Genomic DNA, 22355 nt, shown 5'->3' with positions numbered 1-22355 from the left:
AAGAAATGGCTGCCATCGCGTGGTTATTCCTTCAATCAACAATATCTCAAGACAAGATTATTGCAATGGCAGGAAATACAATGTTAACGTTGGAAAGATGGGCAAGGGATCATGCGAAGAAGTATGGATTTCTTCATTTATTGGACAGATATTACCATTATCCACAAGAAATTTGGCCATTGAAATTGAAAACAGGAATGGATATTCTGAATGATTCGATTCCAATTATGGGACCTAATGCATTTCTTCGACCACCTGCTGATGGTAATGGAATGGTAAGAAACATGTAGAAATTAATTGAAAATTATTTTTGAATATTAGATAATTGTGGTATATAAAGTTTAATAACAATTGTTTTATTCAGACCCTCAATAATCCCGTCCTCCCAGTCCATGCCACCAATCTACTCGCTACCGTTTGTCCTGTTTTTTATGCCACTGGTGCTGTTTTCACAGAGATAATCGGAGCAAATGAGGATCCAAAAGAGCCCAAGAAACTCCACAGAATTTTAATGAGATATACAACTACTGGATCAATTATCGATAAAGTACTGCTCTCCTAATCAACCAATCATATTTAATTTATTTTCAGTACAAAATCAGCATTCGCACTTGTCCAATTCTCCGTTCCCAAAAAATCAATGGTCTACGGCGTCCGGAATATTATAATATTGAAAAACCGTTCTTTCCGAAAAGTCCAAGTGGGGGACAATCGAAATCGAATACCACCGAAAATGCCTTGTATTCTAAGTCTTGGACATGTCATGCCCGTTTCGATACACGAATGGAACAAACAGATAGAAAAGAAAACATTTGTGATATCTGCATGAGAATGTACGTATTTTATTTGAATAAGAAAATCAAAAAATCAATTTTCAGAGTTGGTATTCGCTCGTTAAAAGAACACTGGACATTAAAGTGTGTTCCTCTACGAATAATATTTCCCGAGGCAGAAGATCGAATGTGTGTAAATAAAACAATAGCACTTCAAATTAAAAATCTCTTCAAAAAACATAAAACTCATGTCACTCACATTTGGGTGCACCGTCCTAAGAAAGATAAAGAAACAGAAAGTGAACCAGCTGAACGGATCGGTGAACGTCGAAAAATTCATGTGGAATATGTGGAAAGTGCAATGAAAAATATAAGACAATCTTTGGCAGTTCTGATAGAAGAATCTAGAAAAGAACAAGATCAAAGAAGAGAACTCGAAGCAAAATTAGCATACTCAGTGGTGCACGCTGTCATTTGTCCACATTGCGGTAGGTTTGAACAAAAGTTTGAGATCTAGCAGTTCACAAAAAAAACAGTGAAAATTATCTGTTTTATATATAAGAGTTATATGAGTTTTTTTCTTACTTATAATTAACAAACTGATTAGATATTTCGAACATTTTATCCAAAAGTTGTAGTTTTTTTCAGGCGGTCGTATCAATCAGGTTCGATTCTTCTCCCATCTTGAAAATCGTCATTTTTACGACACAGAAACTAAAAAAATCTGTCGAGAAGATGTCGAAAATTGGAAGAATGGCGGTTGCAGCGAATCGTACAAGTTATTGGTTAGTTTCATACAGTAACAATATTTTTGAAAGGATTCTGGTTGATATCGGTAAATAATAGAATTTGTGATTTTAATTCCAATTTTCAGGAGACTATAATACCCAAAGAGTTCGAGCGAACTGGTCGATCAATGTTGCCTTTGATACCCAAGGAAACATATAACAAGGTAATCATTTTAAACTTAATGGACCTATTCACAAGGAAGCAAAAAACGTAAAACACTATTTTTACTACAAGCAAAAAACAGTTGTTTGCGTTTTTGCTACATTGTGAATAGGCTCATAAAAAATCAAAGATTCGTTCGAGAAATTTCATAGCGAATCACTACTAATTAAAACGTACTTAAAAACAATTTTTGAATTTTTCAGGCTTGCGAAGCACACAAAATCTTGGCCAAACGGCCAACTCAAGGCGATATCAGTTTCAACGATCCCTCGTCAACGAATGCTTATGATCCATGGACGGAAAATCCAACTACTCGATCAGTTGTTCTGGACAAACCATTGGCATTATGTGATAAAGTTCCAAAGAGATTAGAAAAGTCAGTTGTCACACTGGAACGAAAGAAGAAAGTTGGGCTGGAAGTGTACTTTCCAGAAACAACAGTTGCCGATAATTCTAGTATTGTTAATCAGAGTCAGGAGGTAAGAATTAGGATAAGACGAGACAGCTGTAAAACACTTTGATTGAAAAATCGTCCCACCTTTTGAAAATAGTTGTCTTGTCTACGTATTTATGTGGTTTTTTACAGGGTGATGAATACAGAACAACTGGCTCTACCAAGAAAATGAAACAAATAGAAAACAAGGATTACAAGGATATTATAACCGGAGAGGAGCTACCTGCTGATCTGATTCAAATTCGAATAAGCCAAGACAAACAGTTTTTTGGAGATACTCAAGAAGACGAAGCTAGGAAAAACAGATTAAACATAAAAACAATTGGAGAATTTTACCAACAAGTTGAGCTTTGTAAGGAAGATGATGACTATTCATCATCAGAACAGGAAGAAGAAGATGGACTTGAAAAATCTGACGATGAGAATGAGGACGATGAAGGTGATTTGAGTCCGGATGAAGAGGGAAAACCGAAAAAGAAGAAGCGAAAGGTGAGAACGATGCGAGAATGTCGTAAAACAGTGAAAATTTCAGCCGAATCCTCCCGGACAATCTGATGATGACGACGACGACGAAGAGGACGATGAAGACGACGAAAACAATGACGATGATAATTGCCCAGATTCTACAGTAATCAAAGCAAAGGTACAGATAAGCGGGAACATTCTGTTATACCTTTTTTTTCAGAAAAGAGACGGTTGTGATCCAGATGATGAATCAGAAGAAGCAATGAAAGAACGCAATCAAGTTCGTCAATTCGAACGTCGAAAGCATAAGGAAATGTCTTTGAATTTTAAAGGCACACCGGAAGAATTTAACGAGACTCAGTTTGCGAAATTGTCAATTAATGTGGATCCATCGAAACTCGAACAACTCAAATACCTGACGAGAGTGGAATCTGATAATTCAGAAGATTCAGAAGATTCAGACAATGATGGAGATGTCGGGGATGGTCGAAATCTTTTGGCGTTTTCAATGGCCTATGAAAATTCTGGCGATTTCTTGCAAAGTGCTCTGCATTTTAACAAACATTGTAAAGAACAATTACCTCCAAAACAGTCTGGACACTTGAAAGAAAAACTAACACGTTTACAAAAAAGTACGGCCATCGATTTGGATAATGATTGGCACATCGATCAAGATGGACCACCAGATGCTGTAAGGGATAAAAAAAGCGGAACTATATATATTGGTGGATATGTTCGACCAATGGAAAAAAATGAACATGATGATTTGAAGTCAGTGTATTTAACACGAGGCGAATATGTGAGTTTGATCAGTCAGAAACAAGGGGAATGATTTTTAACAAAACCATAGACACAATTTTGCTTTGAATGTTCAGAAATCGTAATTTCGGTAAGGAGTTTATCTCAAAGTTTTGAATTTTGAGTGAGTGATTTGAACCGAGCCTAAATTGAGTGTTTCATTAACCCTAACGACTATTAATTCAAATATTCCAGGCCCGTCAATTCAAAATTTTCAATTGCGAGGACAAAAAAGGACATTTCAAATTCTATTGGCCTATGGACAAAATAACTATTGAAATAGCAATTGAAAATTATAGAGAATTTGAACGCGTGGAAATGGTAGACGCCGACATATTATTTGGTTAGTCGTTTACATATCGGAATATCTTGAAACAATTAAAATCGGCAGTTGATGAATCATATACTTAAAATCACAACCTGAAATCACTATTTCAGCGACATTGTTGGCAGAACACGATCCGTCCAATAAAGACCGACAGAAATCGAAAAGTAAACCTCATACAACAATATCAGGAAAACGGGCGAATTTAATTATTGCAAATAATCTGGAATTGGATCAAATGAAATTTGAACATCCAGTAAGGGCGGTAGCTGAAAAAGAGGTCGAGCCAGAGGAATGGGAAGACATGATGAATTTAGAACCAGAAGAACCACTTGATGACGATGAGCCAGCCAGAAAGAAGTCAAAACGAGTGAAGGACGATGATGATGATGATGATGATATGGGTTTCCCTGGACCGAGGGTTCGGGCGAATCGTGTTCGAATGCGCGAAGAATTCTATGATAATTATGATCCGAAAGTTGATGGTGGAGATGAATTCGGGCCACTATTAAGGAATTATAGTAGAGCATCAACTAGTACAGTAATAAGAGATTCCGATCTGTACGAAGACGACAAGGATATACCATCGATCAGTACAGCACCACCAAAACCAAAACTCAGAAGAAGAGGAAACTGATAGTTTCAGTATCACTTTTTAAGACATTATTTGTTTTCAGTTTCTTTAGTTTTCTCTTTTATTCCACATTACCTTGTGATTGCCGGCTTTCATAACTTTTCATCTATCATGCTGCTCTCTTTCAAATGTGCCATATCCTAATTTAGAATCTTTTCTTATGTAAAATCTCAAATATGTTGCAATTTTCTGATAATTTTCATGTACTTTGTCTCTAACGTTTGTGATTCGTAATTCTCACAGTTTGTAAATTTTGTTTACCTTATTTGCTCAACTCCCCCAGACTTTCAAATTCAACCTACGGTGTTTCGATGATTTATCATGTCTTGTTAATATGTTGCAATTAGAACGACAATTTACAGGTTTTCCCATATAGTGAACGTTTTCCAATTATTGAAAGCACCCATAGGAATTCCCAGTTTTTACTAATAAGGCCACATCGATGTGAATCCAATAAAGTATATTAATTCAACTAACTTCCTTATTCCTAATCCAATCGCACGTCGATCCTCCATTTTCAAAATATCGCTTCCTGGGAAATCACCACGTATCATCGAATCCACGTCATCAGAAACACTGATTTCGTAAATTTTATTCGAATCCATTTGTTTACTAAAAGAATTGAATTTCATGGAGTTTCGATAGCTCAACATTCGCTCACCTTTTCAATTTAAACGGTCTTTCAACTGGTTCATTCAACCACACACTACTGATCAGCAATGGTCGAGTCACCACTTTCGATATCCCTTTCGAATTTCGAAATTCCAATAAACCAACGAATATTTCTGATTCAAAAAAGTTGGCAAACTCAGAGAAATAGGAATTGAATGATTTTGGCAAAACTAGCTCATTCCATTCCAAAAATGTGATGAAACTGGCAGAACTCTGAAAAATTTGCTAATATAATTACTAATACTTCTCAGCTCGATGTACTCCAAAATTGTTTTCAAACTCACTTTATATTTACTCAAACAGTCTGAATTGGCTACAGTAATCCCTCCAAATTCCACTTCATTCAGTTTTGAGTTTCCATAGAAATCGGGAAATGCATTCATTGAGATTCCTTTCCTTCTTTTCAATTCTTCCAAGAAATCGAAGAATGCTGGATTCGTGTTTGATAAATAGATCTGTAGATGACCGCCAAATCTTTTTAAAAATAAGTCATTTGAATCAAAAACAAAAAGTGAAAACACTCACCTCGAATAAATATGAGAAGCCAATAAAATACTCTGCCATCCGACATTATTATATATCGGAGGTGTGCATACAACCAGATCTCTTTGCTTATTATCTGCTGGTAAATACCGTATCCCAGCAATATTTCTATTCACCAAAATCTCCAAATCCATCAAATCGTCCTTTAGGGTTACTGTACCCACAAGAGTAACAAATTTACAAACATTGTGAGGAGTTGCTCGATGAACTTTCATTGGTTCAAGTACTGATGTTGATCCATTACTCCGAATTACTATTATTTTACGACGATCCCAATGAGCATCTCGAGGGGCGATAAATGTGAGAGAAACCTGATTTTCATAGAGACTGAAATATTCTAAAGATTACTAATAGAGCACATCTGCATACCTACCTATACTCATTCCCATAATAGTAAGCTGACACAAAAAACAAGTCTTTTTCATCGTTATCCAACTCTTTCATCTTATAAGTATATGCATTTCGGACACGTCTCAAAACTGGCAATGGGTGTAGAAACAGATGAAGAAAGACGAGAAAAATAACAAAAAGATATAATGTACGAGATTTTAGGATGATTAACCCGTATAGATGACCGTACTTTCGAAGTAGATCATGAAAGTATGGTGGAATATTCGAATTCAGGTACATTTGAGAAGAGAAAACGGGAGAATAACAAAGTTTATGAGAGTAAGGATATATCTAATGAGACTGACTGGTATGTATATCTTTTCGAAGATCTAGAATAGTTCTCTACGCAGAAATAATATGTTAATGGTTGTTTTGTGTTTCGAAGATCTCGACGAGGAAGGTGGGAGGTACAAAGTGAAAAATCATTTCAACGGAGCTAGCTTCAACAGTAATCACACGAAAGTTAAAAAAAAAGAGCATAAAAATAATTTCGAAAGTTCAGACAATATACTCGTGACTGCACTATCCACGTTTCGCCACGTTCCGAACCCTTAAATACTAACTTCATTAAAATAAATTTATTTTTCTTATCAGAATGAACAGCTTGGCCTCAAACCAGCCAGCCCGATTCAGTGATGATCCAGAAGTGATTGAAGAAAGAAAACTAATCGATTATTCGAAGAAAGTAACAATTGAAGATGCGAAAAATGGAAAAGGTTTGATTAAATTGTTTGCATATATTTAAAATAATTTTCCCTGAATAAAATCCTTGAGATTAAACATCTGAGAACTTAAAAATATGTATCCTAAATTTCAGTAACCCGTCCAGTTCGTGTTTATGCAGATGGTATCTATGACATGTTTCATCATGGACATGCCAAACAATTCTTGCAAATCAAGCAGGCATTCCCAAACGTTTATTTAATTGTTGGAGGTTCGTCTCTACGATTAAATCTCTGTCATACTTTCCAATTTCAGTAAATTCTGATGAAGAAACATTGAAATACAAAGGACGAACTGTGCAATCGGAGGATGAGAGATATGAAGCAATTCGTCATTGTAGATATGTGGATGAAGTGTGCAGAGCATCTCCATGGACATTTCCTATTCAATATCTGAAGGATTTAAAGGTAATCTTGTTTCAAAATGATTTTTTTCGCTGTGCCTACTATTAAACCAGAATATTTGGAGCCAGCTTCGATTCATCCCAAAATATTTGGAACAATTTCAGGTCGATTTCATTTCTCACGACGCTCTCCCATACCAAGGACCTCAAGGAGAGGATATTTATGAAAAATATAAGAATGCAGGAATGTTTTTGGAGACGCAGAGAACTGAAGGAATTTCAACAAGTGATTCAATCACTAGAATTATCAGAGATTACGATACGTATGCGAGAAGAAATTTGAAGAGAGGATACTCGCCTAAAGAATTGAATGTCGGATTCTTGACGGTTAGTTCTGGAAATTTGGATTGGAATTTTGCTCAAATTCTTGTACTTTGTTTTTTTGAAAATGTTACCATCTTTTTCCAGACGAGCAAGTACCGTATCCAGGACAAAGTAGACGAGGTATGCGAGATGGGACGAGAATTCTTGCAAGTCTGGAAAACGAATGCCGAGCACTACATCGATTCGTTCTTACAAACATTCGCTCGCGACGCGTCGATTTCGGATGAAGTGAAGAAATCAGCGTCTGGTGTGAAGATGGAATACGGTCATGGAGGCGTCAAGGAGAAGAATAAATAGATGTTTTGTACGACAATTTGCTCATCTTTTTTCTTTTCTTGTTATGTGTGTTTTCCTGTGTTTGAACTAGGTGAGGTGTGTTGTACAAGAAATGGAATCCATCTATGAAAATATTATTTTTATCGTATTTTTTCAGTGGCGAAACGTACTTTTCCAGTACTAAAATTTGCTTGAATCTTCGTGAAAATCAAGACTAAACTTCTTCTTCTTTTCAGGTTCTGAATCTCATTCCAAAATCCAACTGTTCAAAAAACGTTTGATTTTTGTCCAAATGGTTTCATACTAATAAAAAAGTCTTCAGTCTCGAATTGAACTTGTTTGATTTATTGGTTTCACACTGCAAATCGTTTGGTTTCAGAAAGAATTTCATGTTTCAAATACGAAATGACACCATTTTCTCCAATCGCATATGTGTTTTCAGGCAAAAAGTTATGTATAAAACTATGACATAATTTGAAATAAATTGACTCATTGTCATTCCATACTCCTCCTTTTTTTCTCCCTCTCTACTCCAGGCTTTTCTTATCTTTTTCTGTTGGATTCACACCTGACCACACCTTTCTCATTCTCTAATTTTCGATCATTTTTAGTTTTTCTTTAATACTGATAACTTATTTTTACACTTTCTCAAATTTTATAGACTTGTTTGGGAAAAGTCTGCAAATATTCAGGTTTTGAAAACTCATTCATTCAATAATTAGAAAAAGGAAAATGCTAATTCAATTGAAAAATGTACTACAAAGTTTTAGTCTGAAACATTTTTTAAATAGTCCATTTCATGTTTATTTTTTATTTTTTCTATTTTTAATCTTTTCGAGTTTAGAACATCTTTTTTTAAATCAGAATGCCCATTTCCAGAATAATGTCAGATCCACTTGCTTCCTTTATGCCTGCCCCATTCAGTGATGATCCTGAAGTGATCAGAAAACGAGATCTCATTGATTACTCTACTCAAATCACTCTAGAAGCTGCGAAATCTGGAGATAGTTAGTCCAGAATTATCCCTCTCAAATTATAGAAATTCAATTACAGTAAGCCGACCGGTCCGTGTGTATGCAGACGGTGTTTATGATATGTTTCATTATGGTCATGCGAATCAATTTCTGCAAATAAAACAAGCCCTTCCCAATGTTTATTTGGTCGTTGGGGGTAATTCATTCTTTAAAAACAAATGAATTTTAATGATGAAAATATTTGTTTCTAACTCACGAGGATCTGATTGAAAATCTAAATATTTGTGTATTCGGGTCGTCTCGTCCCCTGACTCATTCCTTCCCTTATCAAACAGTAAAAAGGAAGAATGTGTAGAAAGACTAAAAATTGAAAAGTTGATAAAGAGTATGTTTGTATCTCTAAATTTCTCTTTTTTTTCAGTTTGTTCCGATGAAGAAACGCTGAAATACAAAGGAAGAACAGTGCAACCAGAAGAAGAAAGATATGAAGCAATTCGTCATTGTAGATATGTGGATGAAGTATTTAAAGCATCTCCGTGGACTTGTCCAATTCCTTTTTTGAAAGAATTAAAGGTATTTCCTTTACAAAGTCCTCAAAATTTGATCTCACATTTCAGCTGTTACGTATATCATTTCGTGATTTCACTACAAAATTCAAACTTCCAGATAGACTTCATGTCTCATGACGCTCTTCCATATCAGGGACCACTCGGAGAAGATATTTATGAGAAACATCGAGAAGCTGGAATGTTTTTAGAGACGCAGAGAACAGAAGGAATATCGACAAGTGACTCAATTTGTAGAATCATCCGGGATTACGATACCTATGTTCGCAGAAATTTGCAGAGAGGTTACTCTGCGACTGATTTGAATGTTGGCTTCTTTACGGTGACTATTTATTTTTATTGAATTTGAAATTTAGAAAATTTAATCAATTCTAAAATTTCATCTATTATTCAATTGAATTAAAATATTCCAGACGAGTAAATACGTCATCCAGGATACAGTATTCGAAGTTCAAAAGATGGGGCGTGGCCTACTTCAAACTTGGAAATCGAAATCTGACTATTTGATCGATGGATTTGTGAAAACGTTTGCCGGCGATGCCACAAATATTCCACCGCCAAAACCAGAAGATTTGGAAAACGTTGAAATTTGAAAAACTGTATTTTTGGGATAAATGAACATGATACTCGAATAATAATGATAAAATATGCTTTACCGAATTGATTGTGCAGCTTGCATTTTCAGAAAGTCTTTTTAATACTGAACTCTTTAATGATTATTTTTCTGAAGAATTTGTGAAATACATGCCAACGAGCAAGATCTGAGCAAAAAATTTATTGGATATCAGCGGAGAGAAATATAAACGAACCGAGAGTTGAAAACTGGAAAACTTGGGCAAATAAATAAATTATCTATTAACATTTTCGGCAGTTCCACAGGAGGAACATTCTGAAATTGTGCTACACTGAACAAAAAGTTTCGAAAAGGATGCAGAATAGTTGCAAGGGGAATAATCTCTATAATCAATCTACCAAGGTCTCAAATTCTTTTTGTCAGATAAATGTGATGAATCGGAACTGAAATTGCATCGATATTTTCCTGGAGCAGTTTCCTCGAATTCGGATACGGTAGCCTGTCCGACATACTTGAAATCACCCATCAGAACTTCGTGACAAGCACCAATTGAGGCACCGTGACCCACCAGAACAAGGTTTCCTGGAAACTTGATGTGTTCGAGAAACATGATTCAATGGAATTTACCTTCATATTTTTCGAATATTTTCCGCAGAGTTGTACCTACACGTGTCACGCAGGCATCATCTCCGCATCCTTCTTTTGGAAGAGTGTACTGAAAGAACAAATGTAAAAGATATAATTTTCCAAGTAAGATTAATCAACTAACCCTTGAATAAACTGGAATATAATCAACATCTACTAACGGGAACTTCTTCGCCAATTTATCAGTTTCCCAGAATCCCGGAGGCTTCTCACACAGGTACAATGCTTCACAAAGTCCTCCTTCAGCCTTCACTTTCATATCTCGGTCCTCTACAATTATAGAAGCTGTTTCAATTGTTCTATCAAATGGAGAAGCAAAAATGTGAGAAAATTGAGCATTTTTGAATCGAGTTTTACACTCTTTCGCTTGCTGTTTTCCACGTTGACTCAACATTGAATTATCAGATGCAAGACCATCGGCACCATCCAGTTTCTTCCAATGTCGGTTGATGTTATCTTCGCTGAAAAATTATACTTTGCTATTCGAAATTCGGAAAAAAGTTATACCGTTCCGCATGTCGAATTATCCAAATTTTCCGAGGGTAAGTGATAGTCATCCTAAAGAGATCAATTGGTTTCAGCTGAAAATGAATTTAGATGAGGTACTACAAAATTAAGTTACAAAGTTCAATGGAGAGTCTTTTTAGCAATTTTTCAGTAATTTTTCGAGACAGTAGCCTAGATTATATTGAATTACCTTCATTTTTTCGCAGTTGATTGAAATAAGTCAATTTTTCTGATTCAAAAATTTCAGTTTCTCTCCTTATTTACTTATAGTAACCAAGTTGATACCGAACAATAATGAACTAAAAACCAAACAACCTAACCTAAAATTCATAGAAAAACACCATCAGATAAATGAAAGAGAAATAAATGAATGACGTAATTTTGAGAAGTGAAAGTATGAAATTGAATGCCTCTGATCAATGAAACAAGAGAGTGCAAGGAAGAGTATTACGAAATTTATTGAGGTTAACAGAAAGAACAAAACAAGAGATTTTGGAACGGAGGGACCCGTGATTATTGGAAAAATACAACAATTTACAGAAGAGTTTGGAATCTAGTGGTTGTTTAGTTCAAAAGATCGACACTATTTTCGGAAAAATTCAGGATTAAATTGTGAATTATATTTCTTCTTGCCCTTTTTCTCCTCTTCTTCTTCCATTTTTTTCTTCTTCTGAACCTCCTCCGGATGTAATAATTCATACTGTCTTTGCTTCTCTAATCTCTCTCTTTTTATTCTTTCATCTCTCAATTTAGCCATTTTTTGTTTCCGTTCACGATCATATTCCTCTTCGAGACGTCGTTCTTCTGAGCTATCACGGTGATGCTTTTCTGGAAAAACATAGAAGTTTTATGATTATTTCAAGACGTTAGTGATTCTTACTTTTCTTCTTTTTCTTTTTATCCTTTTTGTGCTTTCGTTTTCCTCCATCATCTGAATCACTGTCACTATCCGAATGCTTCCTTTTTCTCTTTTTCTTCTTTTTCTCTTTCTCGGTTTCCTCTTTTCCTCGTGAAATACACGGCAGCGCATCAAACTTCCTCGAAGTCGTCAGGCCATCAGGGTTTCTTCTCAATGGCATCTCTTCATACCATTCTTTTTTCTTATTCAGATCATTCGTATTATCTGCGAAATACACCTGAATTCCCATTTTCGATTCCCATTCTTTCTTCTCCGCCGCTTTTTCTGCTTCATATTCCTTGTTTCCTGTTCCAAGATTTTTCCGTTCTTCTCGTTCTAAATCCTGCAAAAAAAACAAATAAATTTTCGAAATAAAGAAAACAATCAAACCTGAAACAAATTGACGTGTCCTGTCTCATCTGAAATACTGACATCTTTTGCAGCTGGACCAGAAGAAGAAGATGTTCCGAACATTGTTGTCATTCTATCATCTGCTTTTTGTCTCAAATGGTTTATTCTCCTCTCATTTTCAGCCTGAATCTGTCTATCCAACACCCTCTGCTCATCTTCTGCCGCTTTCCGTTCGTCTCGCCGAACTCTTTCCATATTTGATTTCGTTCGAACGTGCCATGATTTATGATGGAGGATATTCATCTAAACTGAATAATTCCTTTTTCAGATTCTCTTGATTTCTGAGAACGTTTTATCCAATACAAGTATCCCGACTCGTTAGAACAACGACTTTTCATCTTTGAAAAATAAATAGTTACAGTAAGAAATAGTTTATTACATATTGTCGCAACAAAAAAGTTCCGACATTTTTTCCCCCTCGGTGTTTGCGGACTCAAGCCAAAATTTGATAATTTTGGCTTGAGTCCGCAAACACCGACGAGGAAAAAATGTCGGAACTTGTTTATTTCGATAATACCAATACATTAAATATATTTTATACCGTCTGTTATTATGTCGTCTATCACAGAAAAAGTTCCCATAAACAGGAAATGTTCAAAATCATCACAATTTTCTAAATTCAAGCACGCATTTTCAAGGGTGTAAGGCAGAAGTGGAGCGATATCACAAAATCATAAAATCGGTAAGAAATCACAGAAAACAGAATGAAAATTTAATAAAATTACAAACTCTATATTACCGGAACAGATAATATAGACGGACTAAAGCACAGTGTTCCAAATTTCAGAAAAACAACAACAAAAGATTTCCGAATATTAAATAGTGGGTACATACAAGTGATTAATGGATTGAGCCAAAGCCATTGGTCTCATATGACCTAAAGCTTCATTACAAAAAACTTCTTCTCGATGACGAAGTGGACGAGAGTGTTCGACACGAGCCAAACGATAAGCACGGGAAGCATTGATCTGGAAATTATGAAGTTTTTATCAAGAGAAGATAAACTTTTCCAAAATCTTACCACAGTGAGTCTAACCAATTGAGACAACTCAGACATTGTCACTAGAGCTCCATCGAAAAGTGGGCCAAACTCGAGAGCAGAAGCAGTGTCGACACGAACACGGACCATCTGAAAAGTTTTAAAACTATTCATTGTAAACTTTACACAAATGTATCCGTGTCTATTCATTCAGATGCCCACTCACCTTATCTCCAACGTGTTCCAACACGATCAATACATCACAGAATTTCGTTGCAATCGTTTCTCTTGTGTACACTTTTCGATAATTCTCCGTCCACACAACATGCACTTCATCGTTTCCGATATGCTTCCATTTTTGCTGAACGTCTCCATTTAGCCACGTGGATACATGGAATATACATTCAGATTCTGCATCTGCATAGTACGGAGCTCTTGTTTCGACAGGAAGTCCTCCAGAATATCCTTCGTGACCTCTTCCAACTTTTATCTCCCATCCAAGTTCCGAGACGAAGTCATCGAATTGTGGCGAAGCAGAAGTGTTTGATAGAATGGAAGCTCGGTCTTCTTGAGTATCACCAACGAAAATCACAGCAACTTTGTGAACTTCTCGTGAAGAAGTTTGATCCAAATGCTTCAAATCTCGGAGGAAATTTGTGTGAACTTGTGAAACTAGAGGGACAAATCCAAGAGATGCTGATAGAGATCTCCATTCTAGAAGTTTTGAGTTTGGAGTGAAAGCAGGAGTTGGACCTGAACCAACTGGTCCAGAACCCATTGTACCAGAACCTGATCCGAGAGGCTGTGGTTGTCGTCTGGATGTTTCAATCATAGATGCAAATTGAGCTGATCCTTCGACAGGAGAACCAAGGACCCCGGACCCAAGTGATCCAGTTCCGGTAGAGGCAGATGAGGGCGCTCTTGGCAAGTCATCGAATGGATCATCCATGGCTCCCAAAATTCCTTGAGATTCCCTCCCCGGTTTTTTGCCTTTCAGAGCTTCTTTCCGGAGCCAGTTAGTGACGTGACGGGTAGATGGGCGTGGAGTTTCAAGAGTGTCGAGATCCCAGATGTGACGAGCAACAACTGTTCGGGAAGTGATTTCAAATTTAGAGGGAGTAGGTCTGGATAGGGAAATGATAGCGGTCTGTCGATTAATGTAGACGGTTTTATCCTCTTGACTTGTTGCCTGCGATCCTGGAGCTTGCGATCCAGAAGAGTTCCATCGTGACACGTCGAATCCTCTTATGGGATACTGCCCTCCTAATCCTACTAATTCTCCATGAAGTACCATGTGACGATCAGCTAGAATTCCTCTGATGACAAGCGGCATCTGTGGTTGAGGCCATTGTACACATAGTTTGACCATCTGCCACTCAATTTCAGTTCTCTGTCGCTCATCTCTGAGAAGACTAGCTGCTCGGAGCAATGCTTGGAGCAAAGTTGTACTTGAAAACTGAGCCAAAGTGGCAATGGCTGAGCAGAAAAGCGGTATCAAACGCATAGCAAATTGATGAGTTTCGATAACTTTCAGGGCTGATAGAACCAAGTCGATTTGTGCTTTCTGAACAATGAGGATTGCCAGAGTGTTGACAATGACCACGGCGTTTTCAGAGACATCAGTATGCACCAAATGATCGAGAAGGATCTGCTCTGCTCCGGGATAGCTTGAAGAGAGCATTGCGAAAAGCTTGAGAGAGTTCGAGGACATTTTTGAATCCTTGGAAGTCCGAGCAGCTTGAAGCATTTTTGGCAGATGCTCTAAAGCTCTAGGTGCTACTATTGAAAGTTCATTGGCTGAAAGTCCGCATATTGCCGGAACGACCGATTGTTCTTTCGATTGCATCAGACGAATAAAACAGAGTAAAATGTTGGCTGAGAGGAGTGGTGGAGGACGTCGAACACTTGACTCGTTCAAAATTGCAGATAGAGCAGGAACGCAACGTGGAAGGAGAATTGGTGGTACGGTGACAAGACGACAAGCGAGCCAATGAGCAAGCGGGTGGAGATTGACCTGGATTGAGAAGATTAGAAATATTTTGGAATTGAAATTGGCTTACAGATAACAAATTTTTGATTGTCAATGACATGCAGTCGATCGCCACGTGTGCACTAGAATTTGTGTATGGATCGACTAGTGAAATCACTCGACGCCATGTTTGAAGCCAAGCCAATTTATCCCCAGACCACGACTGCAATAATAAGATTTTTTAAACTTTTAACAGGGATTTTTATCTGGAACATTTCAAAAAGGTTGTTTTCACAAATAACCTACCGTCACAGCATTGGTGATATCATCTGTATCGTGGAATACATTATCCTCTGAAATCGTATTCGTTGACGACATTGAATCTCCAGCTTCTGATGATTCTTTTCTCGGTTCTTCCATTGCATTGGCTGATTCAATTGCTTGTCTTCTACTTGTTTGAGATACCTCTGTTGCTTTTCGGAGAGCTTCTTCACGGGAAAATATATCAATGTGAGCGAGATGGAGAATTAAAGCTCGTGTTACACTGTTCACTATCTGAAAATAAACTTCTTTTGAATATTTTTATGATACATTTGAAAATACTCACCGCAGCCCATTGCTCAGCCATTGGAATCCATACACCTCTCTTCATAACTTCGTGTACCTCATCCCACACGTCGTCATCAATTTCAATTCTTCTCACTGCTTTTATAATAACAACATTTGAAATAAGAGTTGAAGTGAATGCAGCTGAAACATGTTGAGAGAAAATATCCGATTGATGACAAATCTTCGAAGCAACAGCACATAGACCACTCATTAATTCAGACCAAAACTTCTGTGGTAGAGGTTTTGGAAGCTGAATACGATGAGATACCAACTGTTTGCAAGAGGTAAGAATGGCAAATGCAATGGAAATTGCAGAAGAATGCCTGCAAAAACTGATAGGGAATTAGCCAACCGAATTCAATCCTTATTCTGTTACCTTTCTCCGCTTTGCGCCAGATATGGACTATGAAAGAAACTGAGAAGAATATTAGCCAATAACAGTGAACATCTCTCAATCGACACTTCTCCTGAAGCAACGAATGGTGGAATTTCATACTGTAGAAGCCACGAAGACAGCACATTCACCACTTTGTGAGTCACATTTGAGCACGCTAATGGTAGTTTCATAGCTTCCCTCATTAGAGTAAGAGCGACGTTCGTGGCCTGAATCAAATAATTTCGAATGCTCCGACTCATTGAATACTAACCTTATGCGATGAAAACAACGCATTTCTATACAGAATTAGTGACGAGTGAGCTGATTGTGGTGGTCCATTTGTTGGTTGATGTGTCGCTGATGCGATATTATTAATCCATCGAATTAACCAATATCTTGCAATAACCACAGGATCTGCTGTATCTAATGGTTCTCCTTGTTCATCTGCACCTTCCCATCCACCAAAGACATCTACTCCATTGGTTTCCAATTCAGTGAAACATTCTCCCATGTACAGTTTTATTACTCTGTCAAAACAATAATACGTTTGAGTTTAAGAAAAAAGGAGTTTTAGAACTTTTTCCTATTTAGTAGGTTTCATAAACATTCATTTTGTATAACTACTAGAATTGTTTAATAAATAAAAACTCACTTATCAATTATAAAATTGGCACATTCTTGTCGTTTTCCCTCATCATTCCACTCAATTCTCACTGTTTCTCGTGTACAATATTCCAAGAATTTATCTAAATATACTTGAAGCATTTGTGCTCTTTCTTTTGAAGTCTGTGCAGCTGATGCAGTTGATTTAATCGGTCCATTTCTCAATCGTTCACACCAATCTCCGGTTCCAGATGACTGACAGTACTCGTTAAGAACGTCTTCTGCATTTTCTCCACTTTTCAAAGGGAAAAATGGTAGAAGACATTGAAAAACACGATCGAGATCAGGTGTTGCTTTTCCATATACTCCAAGACATTGATAGAAGACGAGGAAAAGCCGAATCGCAATTTTTCGAACTGCCATCAAATTTTTGGGATAAACCGCCTTCTTGAGAAGAGATTCGATTGCATGACGTTGCCAACCACTTCCAACTAATTCAGGTGCCAAACAAAGAACTTGTTCTAATGTCCATAATCCTGATTCTGCTTCGATTGCACTATCAATTTGACTGGAAACATCATTCACGAGAAGAAGTTCATCCACTAAATGAAATGTTTCAAAACTGTGTTCATCGAGAAGTTGACGCTTTTCCTGAAAATGAACTAATTGAGTTTTGAGTTCTTTCAATTAATTCGAAATCTCACATTAGTGGTCAACGTATCAAGAAGTATCTTCAAATGTTTCACTCGACTGACACAATCCCTGTTCAAATCAGTGAATCGAGATATACTTGCTTGCACATCCGATGATTTACCCTTTCGGGCAAACATTTTTTAAAGAAAATGGTTCTTGATCTGGATTTGTGTAGCTATGGGATTTCTGAAAAGCAAGTTTAGAAGAAAAATGGAATCAGATAAAATTGATTAGGAACTTTAGAGAAACTTTTCTATAATTTTTGAAGAAATAATAACGTTAGCCGAGAAAAAGGGAACCGATTTTTGATTTTCCCATTTTCACGAAGCTGGTGAATCAGCAAACATTGTGAGAGAGAGTGAGAGTTCAGCGGCACAAAAATGGAAAAAAGAGACATAGAGAGCAGCAATATAAATATGGAAAAAGATAGAAAATCAATAGTTTTGTTTTTTTAACCGAGAGAACTATTTTATTTAATTGAACATTTGAAAATACATCTTCGAAAATCAAGGAATACATTTTACAGGTTGTTAGGTATATTCCTTTAGAAGGCCGTCAAAGGAATAAATGACCTAAAAATTAGTAGACAGTATAATAACTAACTATATCCATACCAATGAATTCAACTCAAAAGTACGATATAATAGAGTCAAAAACGGAAGGATGCTTCCCTCATTCCAAACAATTGCCCTCTTCTTTTTCCATTGAAATGAAGAAATAGAACAGAAAATGGAGAGAGTCGAGGAGAGAAACAGAGGAAAACCAAGGCGATGAGGCAGTGTTTGAATGAAAGAAACATCCGCCGCAGAGAAAGAAAGTGACACTTTATTTGACAGGACAGACCACTGAATTGAATGGATGGACAGCCAGATTCTATAGACAAACCGCTCCTTTGGGAAAAAGTTAGAAGTCTGGGGTTCTACCGGCGCGCCCATTGTCTCGAGAATTTAGAATTTGAAGGGTTTTTAAAATCAATTTTCGAAATTTTCGTTGTCTGAAAACTTACGGCTTTTAAAAACTTTTGTCCCAACACAATTCAATAATAAAATATATTTCAAGTCAAATCAAAGTTATCTGGATGTCTGAAATTTCATGAAACGTTTCTCAAAATTGATAAAATTGTGAGTAACAAAAATTTTAATGCTAAATACCAGAATTTTATGAGGAGAAATAGAGGTTTTCTAGGAAGTTTTGAAGGGCAATCTTTGAAAAACGTTCGAAATCTAATGAATTAATTTCAGCAACAGTCACATTTTGTTCATTGATCAGCAAGTGGTGAACTTTTTTTCTAGAAAAGGCAGAACAACAAAGCATGACTGAAAGAAAAAGGAAGAAAAAACTGGTACCGATTAATTAGAGAACGCAATACCACCTTCAGGAACTTCCAAAAAGACTATCACGTGGAGAAAAGGAATAAAGAGAACGTCTAGAAAATAGAAATTACGGAAGGATAACCATTTTCATATGTGAAAATGCTGAAAAAATTTCAAAAAAACACTAATTTTATGTTAACCACAACAACAACAAAAAACGTAATGGGGTTATTCACCTCCGGAAAAAAACCATAAGGTTACGAACAAATTCACAGAAGTTAATGGAAACATGAGAAGGGGACACTCAGGCTGTATATTACTCATGATTGGAAACATGAGAAAGGCGAAGAAAGATCACACAAATATGGCAACAGCAGCATTTCGAGAGGGAAGTAGGGAGAATTCACAGTAAGGGGTGCATTGACTGGAATCGCAACAATTAAAAATAGAAGCGACTTTTACTCTGGAAATAAAAAGAGAATCTACTTGAAATTGAAAGAGTATTGGAAAGAAGACAGAAATGTTGATTTACAGAAAAGAATACAACAGACTCAATAAAAATACAGGGGAACTTGTTCACCCACATCCTCCATGTTTCTAATTTATTTGTTTTATTTTTTCGAACTTCTTGTCGGATAACTATGTCTTTCCTCTGGTGGAGATTTCGTGGATTCAGAGGAGGATTCGATGGGATTTGATGCAGTCTTCTGGAAGATTGTGGATACTCGATTAATCAGTTTTGATCGAAATACATCAGAAAATTTTGGAGCCGTCTTAAAAACAAAGTGTTATTTTGTAAGAATTTATTTATTTCGTGGCTCCATTTTCTGCTTATATAAATGGAGCAAAAAAATGCACAGAATTGCACTGTACCTTTCGTAAATTAGCATGATGACCTTCACATTTCTTTCTCCTCACTTTCTTCGGCCTGCCTCGGCCTCTTTTTATCACTATTGGTTTCTCAATATTATCCTTTGTGGAATCTTTCCGTGATCGGGAAGCTCGATCTGGCAATTTCTTCGTGTTCTCGACAGTCATTTCAGATTTTGCTCTTTTTGATTTAACACTTGAAGCAATATTTGGTATGGAAATTGGAGACAACACACGTTTTCTGCAAGTTTCATGCTTCTCGATAATTGGTCTAGTAGTTTCCGTGGAAGGAGAAGGAACATGAGTCGAAACTTTTTGTTGTACATATTCCGGAATAATCTGATGTATGGATATTTGATTTTGTGATTCTTGGCGGTTTGGTGTTGGTGGTCGTGCTGAAAACCAATGGAAAGGTCCGTAATAGACCCCCGTACGAGTACGATTTACGCCGCTTCATAGAATACACTAAAACATTACAATATAACCCACAAATTACAAGTAAATATGGAGGTATATGCTGTAATGGTACCATCATTTTGATATAAATTTCCTTCTACCGTTTTTTTTGTTGTAATTTCCCGCTAAACCATTCAAATTAAGGCTTTGATTGAAATTAATACGGGGGCCTACAGTACCCAATTATAAAAAAATTGGCAATTTTCAGTTGTATCAAAATAGTTTGAAGTTTTTAAACATTGATTGTCGAATTACAACGTTGATATTATGCTTACCGGCCTGAAACGACTCTCGTGATTCCATCATTTCATGTGGGACCTGTTTTATAGGACTCCTCGAAAGGTTTTTTTCTTCCTCTTCTTCTTTACCCACATCACCATCATTTGTGTTCGACACACAGATAGTCGAATTTAATGTTTCTTTTTCTTGATCCACAATAATCCCATTTCTATCTTTATCAATTGGCATTTCCGGATATTCTGGAGTATTTGGACGAGACGAAAAGAAATCATCCAGTGCAATCGAATTACTATTAACTGAAAATATAAGTTTTAACCAGAACTCTTCAATATATTTTACCGGAAGCTCCATCAGAACATAACGAATTAACCGAGTCGGAAACCGTCCTTCTTCTTATCCCTGTTTCTTCCAAATCACATCTCGGATCAGCAACTACAGTAATTTCGCTTTCTTTCTGAAATGCATTCTCTCTTCGAGACCTCGATTGCGATAGGAATAGGCAAGATGTTTTTTGATTTGATTTATTTCGTAATGAAGGAATCAATGGTTTTTGACTATCAAAAAGACACGGTTTATGCTCTGAAAATAACCAATTGGAGAAGTTGAGATCACCCAAAATCTTTACCAAGAATTTTACTAGATCCAACACATCCAATTTCTGTCTTCGGCGTTTTCATTTCACCCGAGGAACCATCATTTTTGATTAGCGAAGTCATGGATTTTTCATGCCTATCTCCATACATATCATCCCAAATTTCATTCATTGCTGTCCACCAATCTCGCATTTCTTCTTTACTCAAACCATCTGGATCATCAACATAGTCGTCAACATCTACTTCTTCTCCTCCTTCGGAAGTCTCTCCATCTGAATTTTCTCTCTCATCGCCTTCTCCAACAATCGCTTCTTCTTCTTCTTCTTCTTGATTTTCACTTTCAGTCGTCAGTTTTCCCAGTATTTTTTCCTATAAAAAACTGTTCATTTTCTGGTTCTAAACTTTCCAAATGCATGAATGCTTTGTTTCTTTTTTTCCACAAAAACTTACCATTGCAAGGTCTTTTTCATCTGCGTATTGCTTCAAATCGTTCAAATTTTTCTGAATTTCCGCCTCTCTCACGGCTTTCGGGAGAGCTTGAAAACGCTTGAACGCAGCTTCTTGTGCTACAGTGGTGACTCCTGGGAATATTTTATTTTTTCAGTGTAACAAACCCAGTTCAGTTCTTATAGAAGACATTTACCAAATGATTTGTTTCTAGGTTTTTCACGTACTTAGTGTGTTACGCTTGTAGAAAAGTTCGCCACCTTCGTCATCTTCCGATTCTTCCTCGCTCTCACACCTATGCTCTTCTGAATCTGACAACTGTAAATCTCGAAGAATCAAATGATCGAATTCTGGTCTTTTTCCGATGGTAGCTCGAATTCGAGCGTGTTGTTCATCTGTAAATATGGATTCATTTTATGAGGTATATAGATACAGATAAGTACACCTGGACTAGGTTTCAAATAATCAAACATTTCTTACTATCCTCTGTATATATTTTCCTAACAGCTCTTGCTCAAATTTTGTTTTCTTTTCAAAATTATGTTTTTTACCTGTGATTTCTATTAAATCATCATCGTCTTCCATCTGGGCAGCTTCTGTTATTCTTTTTGAGTCGAAAATTATTGGAAACCAATTTTTTTTTGTTTCTTTTTTCTTTTTTCAACAAAATGTGTACTGTATTAAAGGAACAAGCGTTATCAGGTTGTTGGGTTTCGAACAGTTTCTTACTGTAGAAAACTTGCAATTTTCTTTCTTCACTGTTCCATGAGCGAAATGTATTTTTTTCCGAAGTTTTGCTAATCTAAAATTTTATTGATCTGTTTTAAATTTTTCCAAGCTTTATGTACCATTTTCTATAAGCTTTTTGTCTGCTAAACGCATCATTTACACATTTTACAAG

General features: G+C 36.5%; 6 protein-coding genes across 6 annotated transcripts; 2 read left to right on the top strand and 4 right to left on the bottom strand.

The window, feature by feature from the left end:
- Positions 1–4825: 4825 nt before the first annotated feature.
- On the bottom strand, positions 4826–6059 carry GCK72_001394 (uncharacterized protein; the record flags this gene model as incomplete). Its single annotated transcript, XM_053722944.1, has 5 exons — positions 4826–5012; positions 5062–5285; positions 5357–5502; positions 5629–5942; positions 5989–6059. 5 exons carry the CDS (start codon positions 6057–6059, stop codon positions 4826–4828), a joined length of 942 nt encoding a protein of 313 aa, XP_053591589.1.
- A 541-nt stretch (positions 6060–6600) lies between these two features.
- Positions 6601–7752, top strand: GCK72_001393 (uncharacterized protein; the record flags this gene model as incomplete). Its single annotated transcript, XM_003105082.2, has 5 exons — positions 6601–6721; positions 6823–6939; positions 6984–7135; positions 7237–7458; positions 7540–7752. The coding sequence occupies 5 exons, from the start codon at positions 6601–6603 to the stop codon at positions 7750–7752; spliced, it is 825 nt and encodes a 274-aa protein (XP_003105130.1).
- Positions 7753–8614: 862 nt separating this feature from the next.
- Positions 8615–9864, top strand: GCK72_001392 (uncharacterized protein; the record flags this gene model as incomplete). The annotated part of the gene is made up of 5 exons (XM_003105074.2): positions 8615–8738; positions 8785–8901; positions 9127–9278; positions 9372–9593; positions 9685–9864. 5 exons carry the CDS (start codon positions 8615–8617, stop codon positions 9862–9864), a joined length of 795 nt encoding a protein of 264 aa, XP_003105122.2.
- Positions 9865–10239: 375 nt separating this feature from the next.
- On the bottom strand, positions 10240–12501 carry GCK72_001391 (uncharacterized protein; the record flags this gene model as incomplete). The annotated part of the gene is made up of 7 exons (XM_003105103.2): positions 10240–10427; positions 10473–10560; positions 10615–10951; positions 10998–11048; positions 11699–11825; positions 11878–12238; positions 12286–12501. The coding sequence occupies 7 exons, from the start codon at positions 12499–12501 to the stop codon at positions 10240–10242; spliced, it is 1368 nt and encodes a 455-aa protein (XP_003105151.2).
- Positions 12502–13121: 620 nt separating this feature from the next.
- GCK72_001390 (uncharacterized protein) lies at positions 13122–17672 on the bottom strand (the record flags this gene model as incomplete). Its single annotated transcript, XM_003105068.2, has 10 exons — positions 13122–13274; positions 13328–13435; positions 13512–15299; positions 15346–15477; positions 15561–15809; positions 15862–16186; positions 16240–16466; positions 16511–16766; positions 16892–17493; positions 17547–17672. 10 exons carry the CDS (start codon positions 17670–17672, stop codon positions 13122–13124), a joined length of 3966 nt encoding a protein of 1321 aa, XP_003105116.2.
- A 1787-nt stretch (positions 17673–19459) lies between these two features.
- On the bottom strand, positions 19460–22039 carry GCK72_001389 (uncharacterized protein; the record flags this gene model as incomplete). The annotated part of the gene is made up of 8 exons (XM_053722943.1): positions 19460–19621; positions 19722–20113; positions 20450–20710; positions 20754–20993; positions 21040–21376; positions 21458–21588; positions 21682–21849; positions 22006–22039. 8 exons carry the CDS (start codon positions 22037–22039, stop codon positions 19460–19462), a joined length of 1725 nt encoding a protein of 574 aa, XP_053591588.1.
- Positions 22040–22355: the final 316 nt, after the last annotated feature.

The sequence above is a fragment of the Caenorhabditis remanei genome, chromosome I (genome assembly GCF_010183535.1).
Source record: "Caenorhabditis remanei strain PX506 chromosome I, whole genome shotgun sequence".
Taxonomy (NCBI): domain Eukaryota; kingdom Metazoa; phylum Nematoda; class Chromadorea; order Rhabditida; family Rhabditidae; genus Caenorhabditis; species Caenorhabditis remanei.
This window is presented reverse-complemented; position numbering and strand designations above follow the sequence as displayed.